Source organism: Sinocyclocheilus anshuiensis, unplaced genomic scaffold (assembly GCF_001515605.1).
Source record: "Sinocyclocheilus anshuiensis isolate Anshui unplaced genomic scaffold, SAMN03320099.WGS_v1.1 scaffold944, whole genome shotgun sequence".
Lineage (NCBI taxonomy): Eukaryota > Metazoa > Chordata > Actinopteri > Cypriniformes > Cyprinidae > Sinocyclocheilus > Sinocyclocheilus anshuiensis.
In genome coordinates this window covers 1,334,647-1,354,451 of record NW_015549559.1, presented here as the reverse complement: position 1 = coordinate 1,354,451, position 19,805 = coordinate 1,334,647, and the positions used below count along the sequence as shown (strand labels likewise).

The following is a 19,805-nucleotide window of genomic DNA, read 5'->3' as shown; positions in this document are numbered from 1 at the left end:
AAACATATATTCCTTTCTTTAGTCTTTACAAAAAAAAAAAGCACAAAATAATGCATTGTATTGCAGCGTATCAAATGTATGCATAAAAGAATGTCAGCAAAAGTAATAAACCGCTTTTAGATTGTTGCTATTGCTTTTCAATTCATGCACACTGTTTCAAAAAAGATGAAACACAAGAAAAATATATATGCTAAACCTGCTCTGCACAACCTCAAAGAACACCTCTCCTGAACTTAGTCTAAATAGGTGATCACATACTGTAATTTGCATCTTTATCAGCTGCCGTCTACTCTGAGACGATACCGGCCTCGGGATTCTGTCGGGGGTGGGAATGGAATTGGAGAGTTTATTAAAAGCAGCTTGGTATGAGCTGTTCCATGCTGAAAAGAATGTTAACAAGTTATATTTCCATTCAATCTTTCCACAGAGCTCTTGGAGATGTTCCATAATAGAAAAAGGAGTAAAATCATCTATATGGTAATTATGAGGATGAATCTTACAAGTTTGGCCAGTGTGAAAAGGTCAGCTCTATTATGAATAGTTTATCAGCCCCCTGCACATATTCACAGCTGCATTGGAACCTTAACCAACATGCTGCTTTATTTTTCAATCATTTATGGGCACCTGCATAACTGGCTCCTCAAGAAAAAAAATAAGAAAATGGAATTTTGAATGCTTGCAGAGACCATGGTAGCGTGAAGATAAATTGTGTTCTAGTCCTATTTCTCATCCACCTACTCACTCTCCTCTCTCACTCCATCTACAAAACACACACACATTCTCTCGTTTCATGCAGCTCATATACTGTTCATGCTCAATGCACCCTGTACAAATTGTCCCCTTTGAAAAAATGGTCCAAAAACATCGTTCCAATGCCTTAAAAAAAGACTAGTCTACAAGCAACCTCTCTTCACTCTCATCTCCTTTCCGTACCTCCTCCCTCCACGTCTCCCGTTGCACTATGGGTATTTAAAACTTGTTCAACATGATTACTTAGTCTAAATAGGTGATCACATACTGTAATTTGCATCTTTATCAGCTGCCGTCTACTCTGAGACCCAGTCAGAACCCAGATTCCAGCGAGTCTCAAACGAGATGCAGGAGCTTGTTAGGAGAACAGATTAAATAAATAATGACTTCACATTCTGAATCCCGCCAGACTTCTTCACAGCTGAGAAATGGATTTTGCCGAGTTGGGTTTGGCCAGCAGCATCTGCGGCTAATTTCACCTGACATACGTGGAGCATTAGAGGGAAGAAATTAGATGCAGAAACACAAAGAGCAGATGAAACTAGCACAGGTACACTGTTCTGTTTTCATCCCTAAATTGCATTTAAGAGTTGGAATAGATTTTTTTGAGGCCATGTATACATTTTCTTGACATACATTTTTGTTTTATTCTCGTGCTGACCATCTGTCTTAAATATTACAACAACTGGATCCCGAATTGTACTTAATGGTCTGTCTTTCTGCATTAGATGTAAAATTATAATTCTAAAACGCATCAAATTGACTGAAGGACAACGTTGGAGGTTACAATGCTAACTTCCGCTAACCCTTAGCGAGTCCTTTATAAATGTGAGGCATTGACTCAAAGGCACGGCACTGTCTGTACCAGTCCCAGGGAGCAGGACAAACTGAGATCAATTCCATTAAGAGGAGAGAGACTGAGAGTATTTCAGGAGGACAATGAGAGATGAGCGATAGCGAAGAATCAGAGGAACGGTCACAATGCCACCAGGCACAGAGCAGAGTGCCCTCATTCTCCCCCAAACCCGCTAATATAGTCCCCACACAATCAGAACCACTGTCCACAGAAAGAGCTGCTAAAGAGGAATAATGTTGGAGAATCAAATCTAATCCCTTCACAGCGCAGTGAGAACAGGCCGTATTGTAATTGTGTCAAGGTTCCGGTTTTCTTCCAGATGCATATGAGCTTAACTGACCATGAAATGAAAATTCTTTAGGCAAAAAGCCTTCCGGCGGTCACTTATGCAGCACAGATATTTTAAAAGCGGCAATTATTTTACTCGCCAGCAGCAGGGATGGCCGGGAAAAAAGCAATAAAATTTGATGGTGCCTATCTATATCGGAATATATATAAAGATATATTATTCCACATATGTATACATATTCCACTGTAGGTTAAGGGAAAGGGAGGCATTTCATTTCAAGTACTGGCTGAGAAAACTAAATTACAGAATCAATCACACAGAAGGTCAGGTTGAGACTTCATTACAAGTATTGCATGCCTGCATGAATATATTTCATTTCTTACTGGCCCAATATGTCACAATGGCTGTTTGACAAAAAAAGAAAGAAAGAAAAGCATTAAGGTGAAGGGGGAGAAAAAAAATCCACTTTCAGAGATTGATGTACAACTGATGTCACAACTACTCAGTTTGGAGATAAGATAACAGAAATGTGTAAGGAGAAAGAGTGGGGGAGAGAGGAAAGTGTGTGAGAGAAAGTGTGAGTGTGTGTGTGTGTGTGTGTGTGTGTGTGTGTGTGTGTGTGTGTTTGGTATTGGAGGAGACAAAAAAATATAGTTTCTGCAACACTGGTCATATTTTCCATTTTATTCACAGACACAGCAGTCAGACCCTCGTCAGTTTGTGAGGGATCATGTTTTAAAGACAAATTGTTCCACTGTAGATTGCTTCGAATCCCACAAACACCTGCTCTACACAAATACACTGCCTGTTCAATATATTTTTCATTTAGGTAAAATAATGATCTTAAAAAAAAAAAAAAAAAAAAAACCTGAAACATCATAAGCGTGTCAAAGCATCATCTCCTGGCTAATGCCACTCTGTGTCCTTTTATGTATTCATCACTGATAGCGATTTCATTTCTATTATAGCAGTTTTAAAATATCTAGTCTAGCCATGGCATTTTCAATGCTTCCTCTTTGATGAATCTATGTCTGTGGCATTTAGGAGCCATTTCTCTATCTGAATTAACAGCCATAAAAGGTTGATCATAAAACATGATTATTATGAAGCAAGCGCTTGCCTAGACCCCTATTTTATCATACGTGTTAGTCATCACAGCAACACAAGGTTAAAAAATAAATATATTCAGCTAAGCTGACCAATTGTATTGCTTGCATTGTCCATCTGTAGTCTTTTCAAATTATTGTCATTTACTAATCCTCATGTCGTTCTAAACACTTATAACTTTATTTCTTCCATGGAGCAAAAAATATAGAAACTTTAAAGAATATACTGGTTGCTCTTTTCCACGAAGTCACACAACGAGTGAGGACTAGAGCTTTTAGTCTTCAAGAAGGTTGGAAAATAACCATTAAAATACCACTACCACACAAATATCATAAAAGTGGTCCATATGACTTGTGCACTGTAATCCAAGTCTTATGAAGCCACACAATGGTTTGTGTGATGAACAAACCAAAACTGAAGTTGTTAATTAATGATAATTTTCTAATCGAGTGAGCGGTTAACCATTACTACCAGATCACAGACCAAATTAGTCAGATATTTAATTGCCCATTTCTGTGAACTGGACAAACTGATTAATGAAGAGATACGACCCAAAATAACAGTTTGATCAAGAATTGAATATTGTTACACGTCTCATAAACTTACCAAGGAGACCTAGAGGGGATGTTAAATTTATATTTATAGATGGACTATCTCGTTAAGGCTTTATCCACGAATATAAATCCAGTTTTATAACAACAGCACGTTGCATCAGCCACCTTGATTTGTTTTGCACATAATATCTTTGTCAACCTTATTTGCATTTAGAGGAGGAAACCTACCTGGATTTAAATCCACACTCAAATCCAAGAGGATCTAAAAGCTAAATGTAAATGCCAGTGAATGATGTTGTGGAAATATAATTTGTGTAATTTTTGGCTTTGCATAACCTCTGCCTTCAACATCTGCAAACATTAAGATCTTTAAAATGTTCAAGCAAATAACCAGAGAATAACCAGACACTTACCCCTGGATGTCTATTGTTGATTTGTCCTTCCTGCTCCATCATATTTCTGGAGATGGTGATTGAGGGCAGCTCCAGGCTCTGGGGTGGGAACTGAGGGGTGAACAACCCCTGCTGAGAGTTGGGGTGGTCAGGTAGCCCTGGGAAAGCTGAGTCCACCTCCTGGAGGCCCATACCAGGCTCGGTCTCAGGAGGAGGGGTGATGGGAGGTATTTCGAACTCCTCGTCTCCAAGACTTGGAGTATGAAACGTCTAAGAAAAAAACAAAGGAGAAAATCAGGGATTAATTTCACCCGAAATTTGGACAGGGCTATGAAGTTGAAAACCTGAAATCACTATGATGTGAATACTATTAAAAAGAACACTGTAGAAATGAAACATAGCCTACTGACTTCTCATAAGTTGGAAACTAGGGCTGTCAAAATTAACGCGTTAACGCAAATTCATTTTAATGGCACTAATTTTATTAACACGCGATTAATGCAGCGCACATTTTCTGTTTCCGGGTTTCCGTGGATCCTTAAAAAGTCTTAAAAGGTCTTAAATTTAGTTGTATCATATTTAAGGCCTTAAAAAGTCTTAAATGGTACAAGAAAGTCTTAATTATGATTTCAGGAGGTCTTAAATTTGGGAAGGGAAAGACAAGAATTGTGATATGGCTTAATGCAGTGGTTCTCAACCCGCGGCCCGTCATGAATTCAAATGCGGCCCACCATGCTGAACACAATTAAAAAAATTACTTTCAGTTTTACAATTCATTTTAGTTTTTACATTAATTTAAAAATGTACTAAGCAAATATAAACTATAATGTTTTTGTTATGTAAAATAATTTTGTTTTTCATATATTATTTTCAGACATGAGCAGACCTGTACTCACGAAGCCTAATTAACATTACGCATTTAACGAACTCTTACAAGTGTGCACTTTGGCTGAATTCTATTCTATTCAGACTATTTTCAATTCAAAATGTCATCAGCAGCCATTAGTTCTGTAAAATTGAGCATCAGAATGGACACATTTGTTATTAAGGGAGAAAAACGAAATGTGTATACAAACAAGAGTAGTTGCAGCAGTGAAGGTAGGAGAGTCCTGGACTTTCGGCATAAACTTTCGGTTTGCCCCGCCACTCACTTGAAGATGTTCAGGCTAGAGCCCTGCACGGGCCTCAAATATATGACGTTCATTTTCTGCAATGTCGTGCGTCTTACAGACTGCAACTTACAATCGCAACTTCATTGTGCTGTTACTACTTTCGAGCCAAATTTCACAAAATTGGTCAGCTCCCGACAGCATCAGGTGTTTTATTAATGGTGAGTATAATTATTTATTTATTTATTTAAATGAATGCAATCGATTAGATATCATAATATTTATGCTATAATAGGCTATTATATATCTGGTTGGTTTGTATTGGTGACATAATATGTAAATGATATGCGTGCGGCCCCTGAGACTTGCACTTGGACCATAGTGCGGCCCAGTGGAAAAAAAGGTTGAGAACCACTGGCTTAATGTGACGATTAAACATCAAAAGGCGATAATTTCATTGAATACATATGAGTGCTGCACGTTTCAAAGTCAGCTGCTGCGCCATCTGCTGGCAGAGAATGAATTTGCATTTTCAATAAGCCCATCTACTGTTTTTGTTCAGACCAATGTGAACATCCACCCATGTTTGTATGCAGCAAACACGCAGCTGTAAATGTGAACTGGTAGATCGATAAGATGATAATTATAAAGATCTAAACAATTAAGACAGTAAAATATAGTTATATGTTATTTAATTCATATAATAATTAGTTGATAATTGTTTAAATGAATATAATAATTTTTATTTTTTACTTTTGATTCAATTTCATAAAAATGGTTTTTAAAACTTTTTGTTTTTGTGAAAACCTGTATCTGAATACTTTATGCTCTGTGTTCAGTATGGTTTCACTAATAATAAACATACATTTGCATAAAGTATCCATATTTGTCCATGCCCATATTGATTAAAGTATTAAAAACTTGAAAAGTATTAATTTAAGGTACATTTAGAACAGATACAAATGTGCGATTCAGTTGCGATTAATCATGAGTTAACATGACAATCATGCGATTAATCGCGATTAAATCTTTTAATCGATTGACAGCCCTATTGGAAACACATTTAATCTCAGAGCTGTGAAGTATCTGTTGACCAGAGCAGAAGAGATAACAACACCTATTTAATACTTGTACAAGAAATGGAGGTTTATTCTGACCCAAACCACGCATTCTCCATGAAACAGGATGTGAAAAAAAGATGTCTGACTCTGAAATGCAATAATGTGTGACTATCACACTAGCAGGACAAAATAAAAGCTGCTTAATCCAAGCTGGATGATGTTGGCTGGAGGAGAAAAGGAAGTGCAGGGAGTGATGGGTTTTGAGAATGTTCACACAGATTTCGGCTGTCCAGAAGTATTGCACATTGTTCTTCTCAGTTGCACCTACAAATCTGCTCATCAAACTACCAAATCCCTCCGTCTGTGAATTACAGCCTATCGTCACACTTAATTTGCTTATGTTGACTACCTGCTCTGGGCTCCTCATCGAGGAATTCACTAACCTCCACTCCTCACTCTCTTTTTCTTTGTTTCTTCCTGTCTCCCTCAATTTCTCGCTTTATGTATTCAGAACCTCTTGTTTCGTGTTCAATCCTGTTCTCCATCTTCACTTTAATACTCTCAATGAGTTTCCTTCACTGCCTCGAAAAACATATCAACATCATGTCAACACACCATCCATCCTCTGAAGCTGCTTGTCTTTCTTCCTGCTATATCTTATCTTTCATATTCCCATTTGCTCATTCTCAACCTTCTGTCTTTCCAGTTTTATTCTTACTCTTTTGGAAAAGCATAACGTGCAAAGGAAATATGGCAACACATTTTTTATTAGAGCACATTAATGTTCTTCTTATTTTAGTGCAAGTACACACACACTCACACACACACACACACACTATGGTGGGACTGTCCACTGACTTCTATTTTTCTTATATTGAGCTAATGGTATAAATGATATTATCTGCTACACCTAAACCCAACCCTCACAAAAACCTTTTTGCATTTTAGATTTTAATGTCATAGCCATTGGCTGGTGACAATGTGGGTGATTTCGGGGTTCCTTACTATCCTAATGGGGACATTTTCGTGTGTAGCCAAAATCTGACCACCATCCCCCCATCCACACCCACACACACATATAGAGACTCAAAGCTCATTCAATGCCTGTATGATGAGATCCAGCCGAGGGGTAAGGCTTATAATCAGCTCTTTTTCGTCACCTCTCCCTCTTATTTCATTTTTTATGTGGCTCCATTCCAGCATTTAACTTGCAGCGTTTTTTCCACAGCTGTGAGCAACGGATCTTGTAAAGGCAGTGGTGTGTTTTGTCATACTGAGGGCCAGGGGCTTGCAGTGCCTAACACATGTTCACATTACCTCCAACTAAAGCCATTAGTGGCCAGCCCAGCTCTGTTTCCCAGTTCTCCATTAACACACAAGCTACAAACTTATTTTCCCTCCCTGTGGCATTGCAGCAGTTAACAGTGTTAATCAAAACAGGCATTAATAATAAAAACTGTCATGAGATAAGAACGCTTCGGATATCATGCACATGGCAGTGATCACAAGACATCACTGACACTGAATTTAAAGGCCAACAGGGAAACAAAATAAAAAGAGAGAGAGAGAGAGAGAGAGAGAGAGAGAGAGGACCTAAATAAAAAATAAATAAATACAAGATTGATAAAATAGAGGGAAACAGGATGAATGAATGATAGCAAAGCAGAGAAAACAGGAAGAGAGAGGGAGAGAGTGGGGCTCTTTTCATTTACTTTACTTCATGACCTTTCTCTATGAATACGACCTGCAGTGCCAGCAAGTTTTTTCACAGTACAATACCGCAGAGAGAAAGAAAGAGTGAGAAGGAGAGAGAGGGAGAGAAAAAGAGAGAGTGGCCCGACCTAAATGTCCCAACAACACACAACTGTGCTGTAAGATCAGATACGACATTCAAAGATCAAATGTGAGGTACATACAGTCCCTTTCTTCATCTTTTTTCACATCAGAGCATAACTAAAATGACACTGACCTTTACAAATAATAATAAATTAAAAAAAAACACTGAACACAACAAGATGAGAGAGAAGGCAGAGATTAAATTAACATCTGCTCTCAGAGACAGTGAGGTGGTGTGTGTGTGTGTGTGTGTGTGTGTGTGTGTGTGTAAATGAGAACTGAGATATGGTTGTAGCATGACTTAAGTACAGAAGCTGTCAGCTGTCAGTGTAGCGCTGATGTTGTGGGAAGATGTAGTAGGTTACTGGAGAGTTTGTGAGTGTGGTGAAAGCTCAGATCAGTATGTGTAAAGTGGGCTCAATCTTCAGTTCAGGTGGAGGAAAGCTTTTTATGTATATGTTCACATTTATTTGTTTTACGTTAGTACTCTTGAATCGGTTTGCCTTGCATGAGAAATCTTCAAACCAGCTCATTCTTCTGTAAATGAACTAAACTCTAAAAAATAATAATTGAAAGTGGACTGAGACATTTCATTAAAGTAGACTAAAATAGATTTGACCTTCAATGTAAACGCAAGTAGACGACACTAGGTTTATTTTCATTCGGTTCACTTTTTGGTCCACTTAAAAGGTGAACCAAACTCAGGTGTCCTTGTTCAATAAAACAAATAAAAACAATTATTGATCTTTAGGCATTAATAAAACATCCTTATCATATTTAGTTTATTGCTTAAAATAGAATATGAATCCAATAAAACAGAACACACAGTACAGTTTGGGCAAAACCAGTTGTGATAAATTAATCATGTTTATTACAAAAACATCATGAGATTAATCACATTTGATTTTAATTTACAAACAGCCTCAGGTTATACATACATCATCTGTACACTGAATACAATAGTGTAATATTTCTGTCATAATTTCCTCACTTTACCTCGCACTGCAAGGCTGTCCAACCCTCAAGCATTCATTTGTGCAGAACACCTTAGAGAGTCTGGATGGAGTTTACAGTAGTGTTTATTATTATTTAATCTCCATAGACATAAATTAAGCACATCATCAAGGAGAACTATGCCTGCAATTATTTTCATTTGTATGCCAACCTGTAAAGGCCAAAACATTTTTAAATATTATGTGAAAAAAAGACACAAAAGTGAAAATTCTGTCATCAAACCTGTATGACTTACTTTCTTCTGTGGAACATAAATGAACATTTAAAGGTGACATATCATGAAAATCTGACTTTTCCAGATTTTAAGTGCTATAATCAGGTCCCCGGTGCATCTACCAACCAAGGAAACGTGAAAAAGATTAACCCAGTAACTTTGTTTTGGTAAGCCTTTTTCTGCAAGCATCTGAAAAAATGAGTGCGTCTGATTTCGCTCCCCTAGTGACTAGGGATGGGTATCATTAAGGTTTTAACGATATTACTACTCTTACCGATACTGCTTATCGATTTGGTACTTTAACGGTATTCTTATCGGTACTTTTTGTTATTTATATATATATATATATGACAAATTAAGAGCTGAATTAACATTGCTTTATATTCTGAAATGTAAGATAAATATTTAATGAAATTAATATAAAACATCAATTTGTAAATGCACCAGTGTGCAGGCATTTTTAGTGTTTTATACTGTACATAAGATAAGATACAGTAAGAACATGAACAAAGAAACAAAGTAAAACAAACTGACAAATACAATAAAACAAATATACAAATGAAATGAAATAAACAGTGCATTCATTTTTCCATGAAGGTCTACTAACATTACTGTTCAGGCAAGTAATTACAGTAATTACAAGTAATTAAGTATTATAAGTAAATTAAGTAATTACAGTTTTCACTATGTATTGATAGATTAATGCTTATTAAAGCTATGTAATTCAGATTAAGAGCTGTGAGTGATTTTGTCTTTGCATTTTGTTGTTTGATTAACTAATGGCCCAAGCGCCAGTAAATGAATATAAAACATCAATTTGTAAATGCACCAGTGTGCAGGCATTTTTAGTGTTTTATACTGTACATAAGATAAGATACAGTAAGAACATGAACAAAGAAACAAAGTAAAACAAACTGACAAATACAATAAAACAAATATACAAATGAAATGAAATAAACAGTGCTTTCATTTTTCCATTAAGGTCTACTAACATTACTGTTCAGGCAAGTAATTACAGTAATTACAAGTAATTAAGTATTATAAGTAAATTAAGTAATTACAGTTTTCACTATGTATTGATAGATTAATGCTTATTAAAGCTATGTAATTCAGATTAAGAGCTGTGAGTGATTTTGTCTTTGCATTTTGTTGTTTGATTAACTAATGGCCCAAGCGCCAGTCTGTCACTTTAAGACAATATAGACGTTGCAAAGGGATCTCATTATAATATTACCGCCCCTTAATCTGCATGTTTCCAACCAAGGCGCCGTCATTTTGATTTTTTCTGCTTCCACTCAAAATGGGCATTTTCAAAATTATATAATAAATTATCTATGGGGTATTTTGAGCTGAAACTTCAAAGACACACTCTGGGGACACCAGAGTCTTATATTACATATTGTAAAAAGGGGCATAATATGTCTCCTTTAAGTAATGTCTCTTTGTTTTCTTGTCCGTTTGGTTAGCTACATGCTTTAAAATATCTTCTTTTGTGTTGCATGCGTGTTTTAAACAAAATGAGGGTAAGTAAATGATGGCAGAATTTTCATTCTTGGGTAACTATGCCTTTAATTCAACATAAACTAACAGATCTGATCTAAATACCCAACTTGCATTCATTCATCAACCCTAGTATGCTAAACTCAGATGACCAAGGTAAACCAATAGCACTGATTATGAAGCAGCAAGCCCTTTCACTTTGTAGATTTAGTAAACTGATTCAGCGGAGACATAAGCAGCAGTTGTTAAAAGGCAGTGCATCACAATTACTGAGCATGATGGTTAGAAAAATCGATAGAGCAAAGCTCCTAACATTAGCCGAGCAGAGAGAAAAGCGCTCCTCAGATGACAGTGGCAAAGACTCTCAGAGTTCAATAGCAGCCATTCCAAATCCATTGCTACATATACAGTAGTGATTACATGTGTGTAATGAGATTGTGTGTGATAAGTGATATTACTAAGTGGAACTGAATATGGCCATATCAGTTTCAGTTCAACAGCAGGAAGGAAGAGGTCAGCTTATCAAGCACTGTGATATAGTGTTTCCATATCATGTTGCAGTACGATGTTCAAGATAATGTGGTTTACATATGTTATCATATTTGAAATATTATTTAACTAATGATCAACATGTATGAATTATTGACAATTTACGACTAAAAATGGCTACAGTTAAAATTTGTTAATTGGTTAACTGTTGGTTACCTTACCATACACTGTAAAAACTTTAAATGATTTAAAATGGCATTATATGTAGTTTACTGTAAAATTATGGGAAAATTATTCATTACTTTAGAGTTTACCGTTAAAAACAACAGGACATTCCCAGAAGACCCTGCGTGGCAAATCATACATGATATTTTATTTAAATTGTTCAGTTATTTATGTTATGTACATTTTTTATATACAGTTTGTTTTGTTTTTTGAGTTACATTTTCAGTTATTTAGTAGAGATGCACCGATCAATCGGCCAGGGATCGGAATCGGGCGATTTTCCTCATGATCGGCCTGGATCGGTGATCGGCCGGTCAGTCTAACTTCTTTCCGATTTCGAGCCGATCTGTTTTGTTACCAGCGGCACAGGCAATAACGTCAGCCGCGCATTCTCGCTCTCTTCTCTCCCACGACCCCTTCTCTCTCAGTTAAATAGTTGAGAAAGAGAACGCATGTTGTGTAACAGTATATTGGGCCCGTGGATAAACTCTTAAAGGGACCGCAGTCCAATATTTATGCTGCTGTCTGTCATGTTAATCAAAGAACAAAAGACAAAGAAAATCACTTTCTGCTCTTGACTGAATACGTTTTATAACTTTAATGGTAAGCATTAATCTGTATTTAATTTTTACAATGAAGACTAAAGAAATTCAAGTAATCAAATGTAAAATAACACTGGATGTGTTATTTTACATTTTATTACTTTAATTTCTGTAGTATTTCTTAACTGAGTAAAAACTTACTTAACCTGAAAAACGTAGTTTCATAGCTCTCTTTATTGTATTACATTTATTTGTGCTGTTGTATGCCATTTTTTTATTTGTTATTATTTTGTTACTGACTTTTTACTTGTTTTTTTATGAAAATAAAACTTTGCATTGAAGAAAAGTAGATTTTTGTTCGTATATGCTGTCAGTTATAGTTCTTAGAAAGAAAATCGGAATCGGCAAAAATCGGTATCGGCAGATCACACTAACAAAAAATCAGAAATCGGAATCGGCCAAGAAAATTGCAATCGGTGCATCTCTATTATTTAGTTAATGTTTATTGCATTATTTTAATGTCATGTGTTCCCCGATGGTGTTTTGTCTTTGTGTGTACAATATGACAATATGTGCATCATCTATAAATGAGTATGAACAGGCCACTTATGATAAACTCTGATTCCATATGTACAATATTATCATGGTGGTTATTGGTACATTTTAAGTTAAAAAGCAGGCTGTGGTTGTAGCTCAAGTAGATAAGGTAAATTGAAATTATATCACTTAATAAAAAATGCGGTTATAAGTTGTACAATAATGTATACAGACACCAACATGGCATCCCGCTGTGCTTAAAACATCGTCACTGCATTTTTACAGTGAATTTCTGGCAACCACAGCTGTTGTTTTTCTTTTTTTTACCATGCACATTCTATCTCAAACTTCTTTTTCAAAAGATAAAAAAACTGATGTGTATATAAAAACCTGGTTTACATTAAAACTAATCTTATATACAGTATATTTGGGTCCATCCATACACAAAGTGCAGAGTTACGTAGCCTCTCTCTCCCCATCTCCCTCTCTCTCGCCTAAAGATGACACATTAAGCAGATTAATGAAAGAGCTAAAGCTCATGGAAAACCCATCACACTGTGAAATTACAGCACTCACTAGGGTAAAGTCCCTTTAATTTCTCTTCAGCTCGAGTTACAAGAAACAATATCCCCCTCCCACCCCCCTACACATATGTGAAAAAGAGGAATTTAAATGTTAATGCTTTTAATTTCATTGTGTCATGTGTCATAATACCAGCTGCTATGTAAAGGAGCAAACGTTATTTCATAGGAAAAAATTCGACGGGGAAATTTTTCGTCAACACTCGACAGCTCTACTTCCACTGCAGGTGCCTACTTGGAGCTTGGCCTCAGCAAAGGAACACTTTTATCAGAAGAATTTATGGAGATAAAAATGTGGATACAACTGCCTGTGACAAAGCTGTGGCTTCACCACCTAAACTTACAATGAAAATGAAGCGAGAGGCCCACTAACACATAGTTACCAACAAATGTGCAACAAATGCTCTTCACATGCACAAACTTTATCTTTGCTTAAACAGCATGAGTCTATCGATGCCGTTGAGATTGTGAGGAGAAGGAGATTTGCATTGGAAATGTGATGGAAATCGGGCAGTGGCAACAGTGAGTGTAACAATGAGTGACAACACATACTGTAAGGCGCCTGCATACAATCATACACAGATAGTGAGGCCAGCCTAAGATACACAATCTGTGATTTGCAGTGTATATTGTCAGACTCACTGACGGGATAAAAAAATGATGGATAGAAAGAGTGACTTTTGTGAGAGGTGCCAATTTTCTTTCCTTTTCTAGCTTGATGCTATCTTTAAATGATCATGGGGACAGGTGTTTACATACACACTCCTTCAGCCGTCACCAGAGTCTGACAGAAGCTTTCACCTGGAGCATATCAGCAGGAAGTGAGCACCTGTGGTATATCACCCTGCAAAAGCAACCCTAATCCAATCTCAACGCTCAATGCCCCCTGTGCTCCTCAACCTCTGGTCAGTACTGAGCTGGTCGCTCTGTTGACACTAAGCATTGATACATAAACATACTGGATCCACTGGAGGAATCATTCAGTCAGATTATAACATTGGGAGCGTATGTCCATGAACATGTTGCCGCTGGCGTAACGAGCTCTAAGATTTAAGGGTTTGGGCTGTGGAAAATCCCAAAGAAGTTCAGGAAGGCATGTAGGGAGCTAATCATGTTTTATGTAAAATGACTGTTTAGTCATTCCAGAATAAAATGGCTCATGGCATAAACTAACAATCCATGGAAATGTAAAGGTTATCCTCAAGCATATACTCACATCTCCTGCTAATAGAGCTCCATTGGCATCAGCCATGTTCATGTAGTTGTTGTTATTCCCAAACTGTAACAGATAAAAAAGAATGCATTAGTTATTTCAGTTGCCATCTCCTCTCACTCTCTAATTCACTGTAGTCTAATTGTGCAGTCACCATATAAGAATGAAATTTGCATTATGCACAAAATAGTAGGGGTGGGAGTTTAATTCTAAAATAATTGATTCTTTGATCCTGAGGAGTGGGGATCGGAGATTTAATCATTTTAAAGGGATCATGAACTGAGAAATCAAAATGTCCTCAATCATTTGACATATAAGAGGTCTTTGCATTATAAAAACATTCTGTAAGTTTCAGAACTCAGATAAACTTTATTTGATGAATGTTATTTTTAATGCATTTCCAGACCACATGAGAACTTGTTCCTTTTGTTCATTTTACCCCGGATTCATTTACAAACAAGGCACAATTCAATGCAGGATTTTCAGAAAGATTGAAACTAAAAGACGAGGCAGTGCTGACTATATTGGATCCGACAGTAATGTTGCACCACACGAATGTGAGTAACTGTTTTTATTATGTGGTCACTATTGCTTTGTCTGTTATTAAAGATCGTTTAATATGTAGTGAGTATTTATGCAGTTTTTACCTAAATCACAGACGCGTCCATCTATGTAGGACATAGGCTGTCAAGCATACACAACTGTTAGCCAATCATAGCAGTAGGCGTTTCCTTCTGAGTCTACAATCCGCTACACCTATTCAAACACAGCGTTCCGATGAGAAGGGTCAAAACTCAAAACAGGACAAAAAATAGCCTATTACTTCTAATTTTTATTTCTTTTTTTTTGTATGTAGAAGTCTTGATAACATTATAACTGGACCTCAGAGAACAGTACAGAATAAAAAACAAAGGCAGTTCATAACCCCTTTAAAGAGCCAAGTCCTGACTATTTTTTTTTATGATTTGTTTGTCTTCACTTACAAAAGTCTGTGTTGCATTGGTAAATAGTACTGTTAAATATATAGTAAATTAATATAATCAAATGGAATGAAAATAAATGTAATTATTTATTGAAAAGTGCCTGGTTTATTTTTAACTATAGATATTGACTGTATTTTACTTCTTGCATGAGATATATAACTCTAAATCTAATTGGATGCTTGGTCGAAATAATAATAAAAAAATATCACAAATACATAAAGTCACAATGAGAACAGATAACACAATTATTTTAAAACACAGATTTAAAAGTATGATAATAATTACTTGAATTAAAATTTCAGAATTGATTACTAATGTACCTGCACATAAATGATATCTGAAATATTTTGGAAAGCGGTACCCAAACGGTTCATTGATTAGTTCACTTCTCATGTAAATAGGTAATAATGACACAGGAAGTATCCCAGTTGCTAATTCGCCTCACATTATCTTGTACTGTAATGCATCAGTGGGACAGCTAGGTGTGGCTTGCTGTCTGTCATGCAGAGACTAACTTTGCATTACAAAAGTGGGGGAGAGTCACACAGTCGTTTTACTAATCTGAAATGCCCACACAGGCTGATGAAAGATCACAGTTTATTACAGTAGGTAAACAGAGAGCAGCTTGCAAAACAACCCACACATCCAAAGACAATAGAAAAGGTCTGAAATGTGTTAAAACTGAGGGTACATACAGTATATTCAGGTCATTTCTTTTAATATGTAAAAATACGACTGGGTGGTGGTGTGGTGTTTATTGTACAGTACATCCATGTAGTTTTCTACAGCTTCCTTTCTAAATGGAGCTCTTTTCTTTATTCTGATCCTTTATTCTATATGTACCCCTCTAAATCAAACGTGATGGCAAATTGTTGAAATGGCAGGCATCCTATCTTTTCTTCTGAGACACAAACACACTGAAAGGTAGGAACAATGGAAAACTAAATGAGGAATTATGGGTTAGCAGCTGGAGGGCCAGCACAGAGGGCCCTCTATAACCAGACAAATCATGCATACACACACACACACATGTGAGGACCAAGCACACACACAAACATCAACCACAACAGCCTCAAGGCCACGAATCAACGGCGCATCCAACAGCAAGCTTTTGTCTGTTTAAAACAAAGTGATTCCTTCAGATGGTACACAACCAGAAGAGTTGGAATAAGAGGGAAAAGGGGCTTTCCTATCTTATTGTGGAGGGCAAACAATTGCAGGAACAAATTAAGATCAGAGCAAAATGAGAAGAGCATTAATTTATTTTTCCCTTGCTTTGTTCCCTCTCTCCCCCTCATTTTTTTGTCTGAGTGGTTAGTATGCGAATGTAATTACCGAAGGAACTGTAGCTAATCAACTGCGGGTGGGGGGGGGTGGGCAGAAAAAGAACGAGCTAATATGTTAAAAGTCTAACCAGCACATATACACGTATTCCAGTGCACAATGCAAACACACACACACACACAGGCTTGCAGCAGCTGCAGGACTTGAAGAGCAGGTGTTTTGGGCTGAGGAGGCCTTTTGGAGCTCTCACCTGGTGCATCTACACTAAAGAGGAACACCACGCTGCCTCGCACAATACAGCACCATAATGTCAGCGGCATAATGTCGCTCTAAAAATAGAAACCCTGAAAAATGACCATTTTTCCATACAGTGTTTGTTTTGCTCTGTTTTGTTGTTATTAAACGTTCTTCTGACCATATCAGTGAGAGTCTGCTGGCGGTGGTCCAGTCTTCTATTGTTCTCCCCCCTTAGGTCACATTCAGTCCTAGCCATTTAAATACATGATGGTGAATTGGTGTTGCTTGAGAGTAGCATGAGAGAAGCAAATGCTTTCTGCTTTTTAGCATGTGTCTCTGTAGAGGAAAATGAGTTTTAGGAGCAATCAATGGGGAGAGAGAGACAGATAGAGGTCTTTGACTAAACATCTCATTAAAAGAAAATAATTACCCCTCACCACACACTCCAAAAAAATAAAGAATTAAAAAAAATACAACCGAAAAGTAATAAAGCCACTCAATATAACTGCAGCACTGTTTAGAGTCAAAATGGAATTTTCAAATAAAAGTGGTATTTTTTTGGAAAAATTAATCAATGCATTTTATTCTAACGAATAAAGGGTTTGTCTTCATAATCCTTAAATCAAAATAGAATAATTTGGTCATTCTTTGAAATAAGTTTCTGTTTCTGCTTATATCACTTAGCCCACTCAGGCTATCGGATAATGTTAATCAACACTCTTAAAAAGGGGGATTTCACAGAGATGCTATTTTTTTTAAGAACCTTTATTTTAAGAGTAAATAACCAAATATCATTTGCATTGTTTTAACTCATATTCGGTCTTGTTTTATTCTGGTATAGAACATACTTGTATGATCCAATCGATTCCACCACACACTTTTTCATCATTAAATATCCAGTTTCACTCTGAAATAAGTTACATTACAGAAAATGGGTTACGAACGGCAAATAATATTGACTTTATCAATGAAATTTGAAAAAGATCACTTTTTGAGAAAGTTAAAAATGAAGAAAGACAGGGAGATGAATGGAGTGTGTGTGAGAGAGATCTATCAAATCAGAGACGGAGAGAACACAAGGTGGATTCTGAGAATATGGAAAAAAGTTCATGCCTCATTTCATCACTAATGTGGGTCTACATAATACAAACGGCAAGGGGAAAGAAGTGTGTGTGTGTGTGTGTGTGTGTGTGTGTGTGTGTACACACAGGCTTTAAGTTATTCATTCACACCATCAGCATTCACTCTGTTTTAAATCCCATTACCTGCCTCTCTGCCTCGCATCACTGACACATGCAGATGTACAACTCATGAATATTAATTAAACAAACATTACTCTCAAACGGATAACACAGAAGGACAAGAAGTGCTGCTTTATCACCTCTCACTTGTCAGCTGTACATTTAACAACTAATGCCGATTCACAGAAATATAATAACAAGAGCTTTTAGAAAACAGAAGTTAGTGTGAATAGAAACAGACACAGGGGGTGTTGTTGTCGCTCTTGGCTCTCTTCAGTGAGAGAGCAGGCCCTCTCATGTTCATGGCAGGGTGGGATTGAGCCAGATGCCAAATGAGATTAGCCGTGATGGGAGGATGAGACAAACTGAAAGAATGAAAGAGAGAATGCTGTAAATGGGTCAGATCAGACAATGGAGCCTCTGTAATTAACAAGATGAGAGCAATGCAAACGCTACCTCTGCCTCGTTAGTGAACAGTAACAAGCTCAGGACACGCCCCTGTTAGGGATAAGTTACAATAGATGACTAGTGAACTATTCATTCAACAACCAAATAGTCGATTAATTATAGGGCTGGGCGATATAGCTAAAAAATGTATCAACGATATAATGTTTCATATCGTTCGGTATCGATAATTATTGACATTTTTTTATAACCTTTTTTAAAACAAAAACCAATAGAAATGTTTTTTTTTTTATTTAACCACTGTATTTATAATTAACACAATTTATTGAGACACACAACAAATATTTTTTGTTTTAACAATCAAACAATAAAAATTAAACAAATATCTAATTTCTAATGTTTTATATGCAGATTAAATAGGTCTTTATTGTATAGGTCTAATTGTCTCCCGAGGCCACAGGAGGGTGCAATGAGCAAAATAATGCAGCGCATTTAAATTGTCAATGCAAGTAACTCTATAAAAACGTGCATTACGTCTAAATTAACTCGTAAAAATCAAATATAATTTCGTAAATTGCATAAACAATTATGAACAAAACAGCATCATGTATTTATGCATTAATCAAGATCTTCTCCGCATTGAGCTTCTATATTTCTCTAATATTTTGAATGAATAATGCAGCAGCGGCGCGTCTCGACTATTCATTCATATTCATACTAGACTAACAAAACATTAAAATGCAACAACGGCACTTAGCCTACATCATCACTGCATCTTGCGCGCCACTGATGATGCTCCCTGATGCACACCTAAGATTCAAATGCAAATGTTTAATTTAAATTAGACTAATATTCTTTCTTTATTCACAATCTCCTCATCACAGGCAGGCACAGCACTCATTTCAGCATGTGTTTGTGTTTGCTGTCTGCGTCACTCATAGCACTAGGGTTGTGACGGTGAGGAAATTTTCCCAGCGGTTAATCGAGGTGTGACAACACCGGTAATACCGGTATCACCGTGGGGGCGGGGCGTTCCCTCTTTTCCTCACTTTCCTTCGCTTTTAAATAGCTTGTAAAAGCGGCGTGCGCATTTTACTTTCACTTTCAAATAGCGGCAATTCGGCGTAAAGCAATTGTTAGTTTTTAGTTCGTTTGAATTTTCCCCCTTTTCCTCGCTTTCCGTCGCTTTTAAATAGGTTAAAAGCGCCGTGCTCATTTTACTTTCACTTTTGAATTAGCGGCAATTAGGCGTCAATTGCTTGAATGCAACAACAAAATACAACGTCAAACTCACTTAAGCCTATATATAAAACATAGAACTTTTATTAACAAAACAAATAAAAATACACCATGCTATAGGGCAAGCTATGCCTAATATAAAATAAC

The 19,805-nt window shown here is 36.6% G+C and overlaps 1 protein-coding gene across 1 annotated transcript in view; it reads right to left on the bottom strand.

Annotated features, from left to right (window-relative positions):
* The window catches only part of LOC107657116 (TOX high mobility group box family member 3-like), a 70,429-nt gene that overhangs the window by 9,305 nt on the left and 41,319 nt on the right, over positions 1–19,805 (bottom strand). The window contains exons 2-3 of the mRNA XM_016445135.1: positions 14,273–14,335; positions 3,970–4,218 (exon numbers count right to left, since the gene is read on the bottom strand). Coding sequence (XP_016300621.1) covers positions 3,970–4,218; positions 14,273–14,335 — 312 coding nt within the window. The remainder of the gene's footprint in view (positions 1–3,969; positions 4,219–14,272; positions 14,336–19,805) is intronic.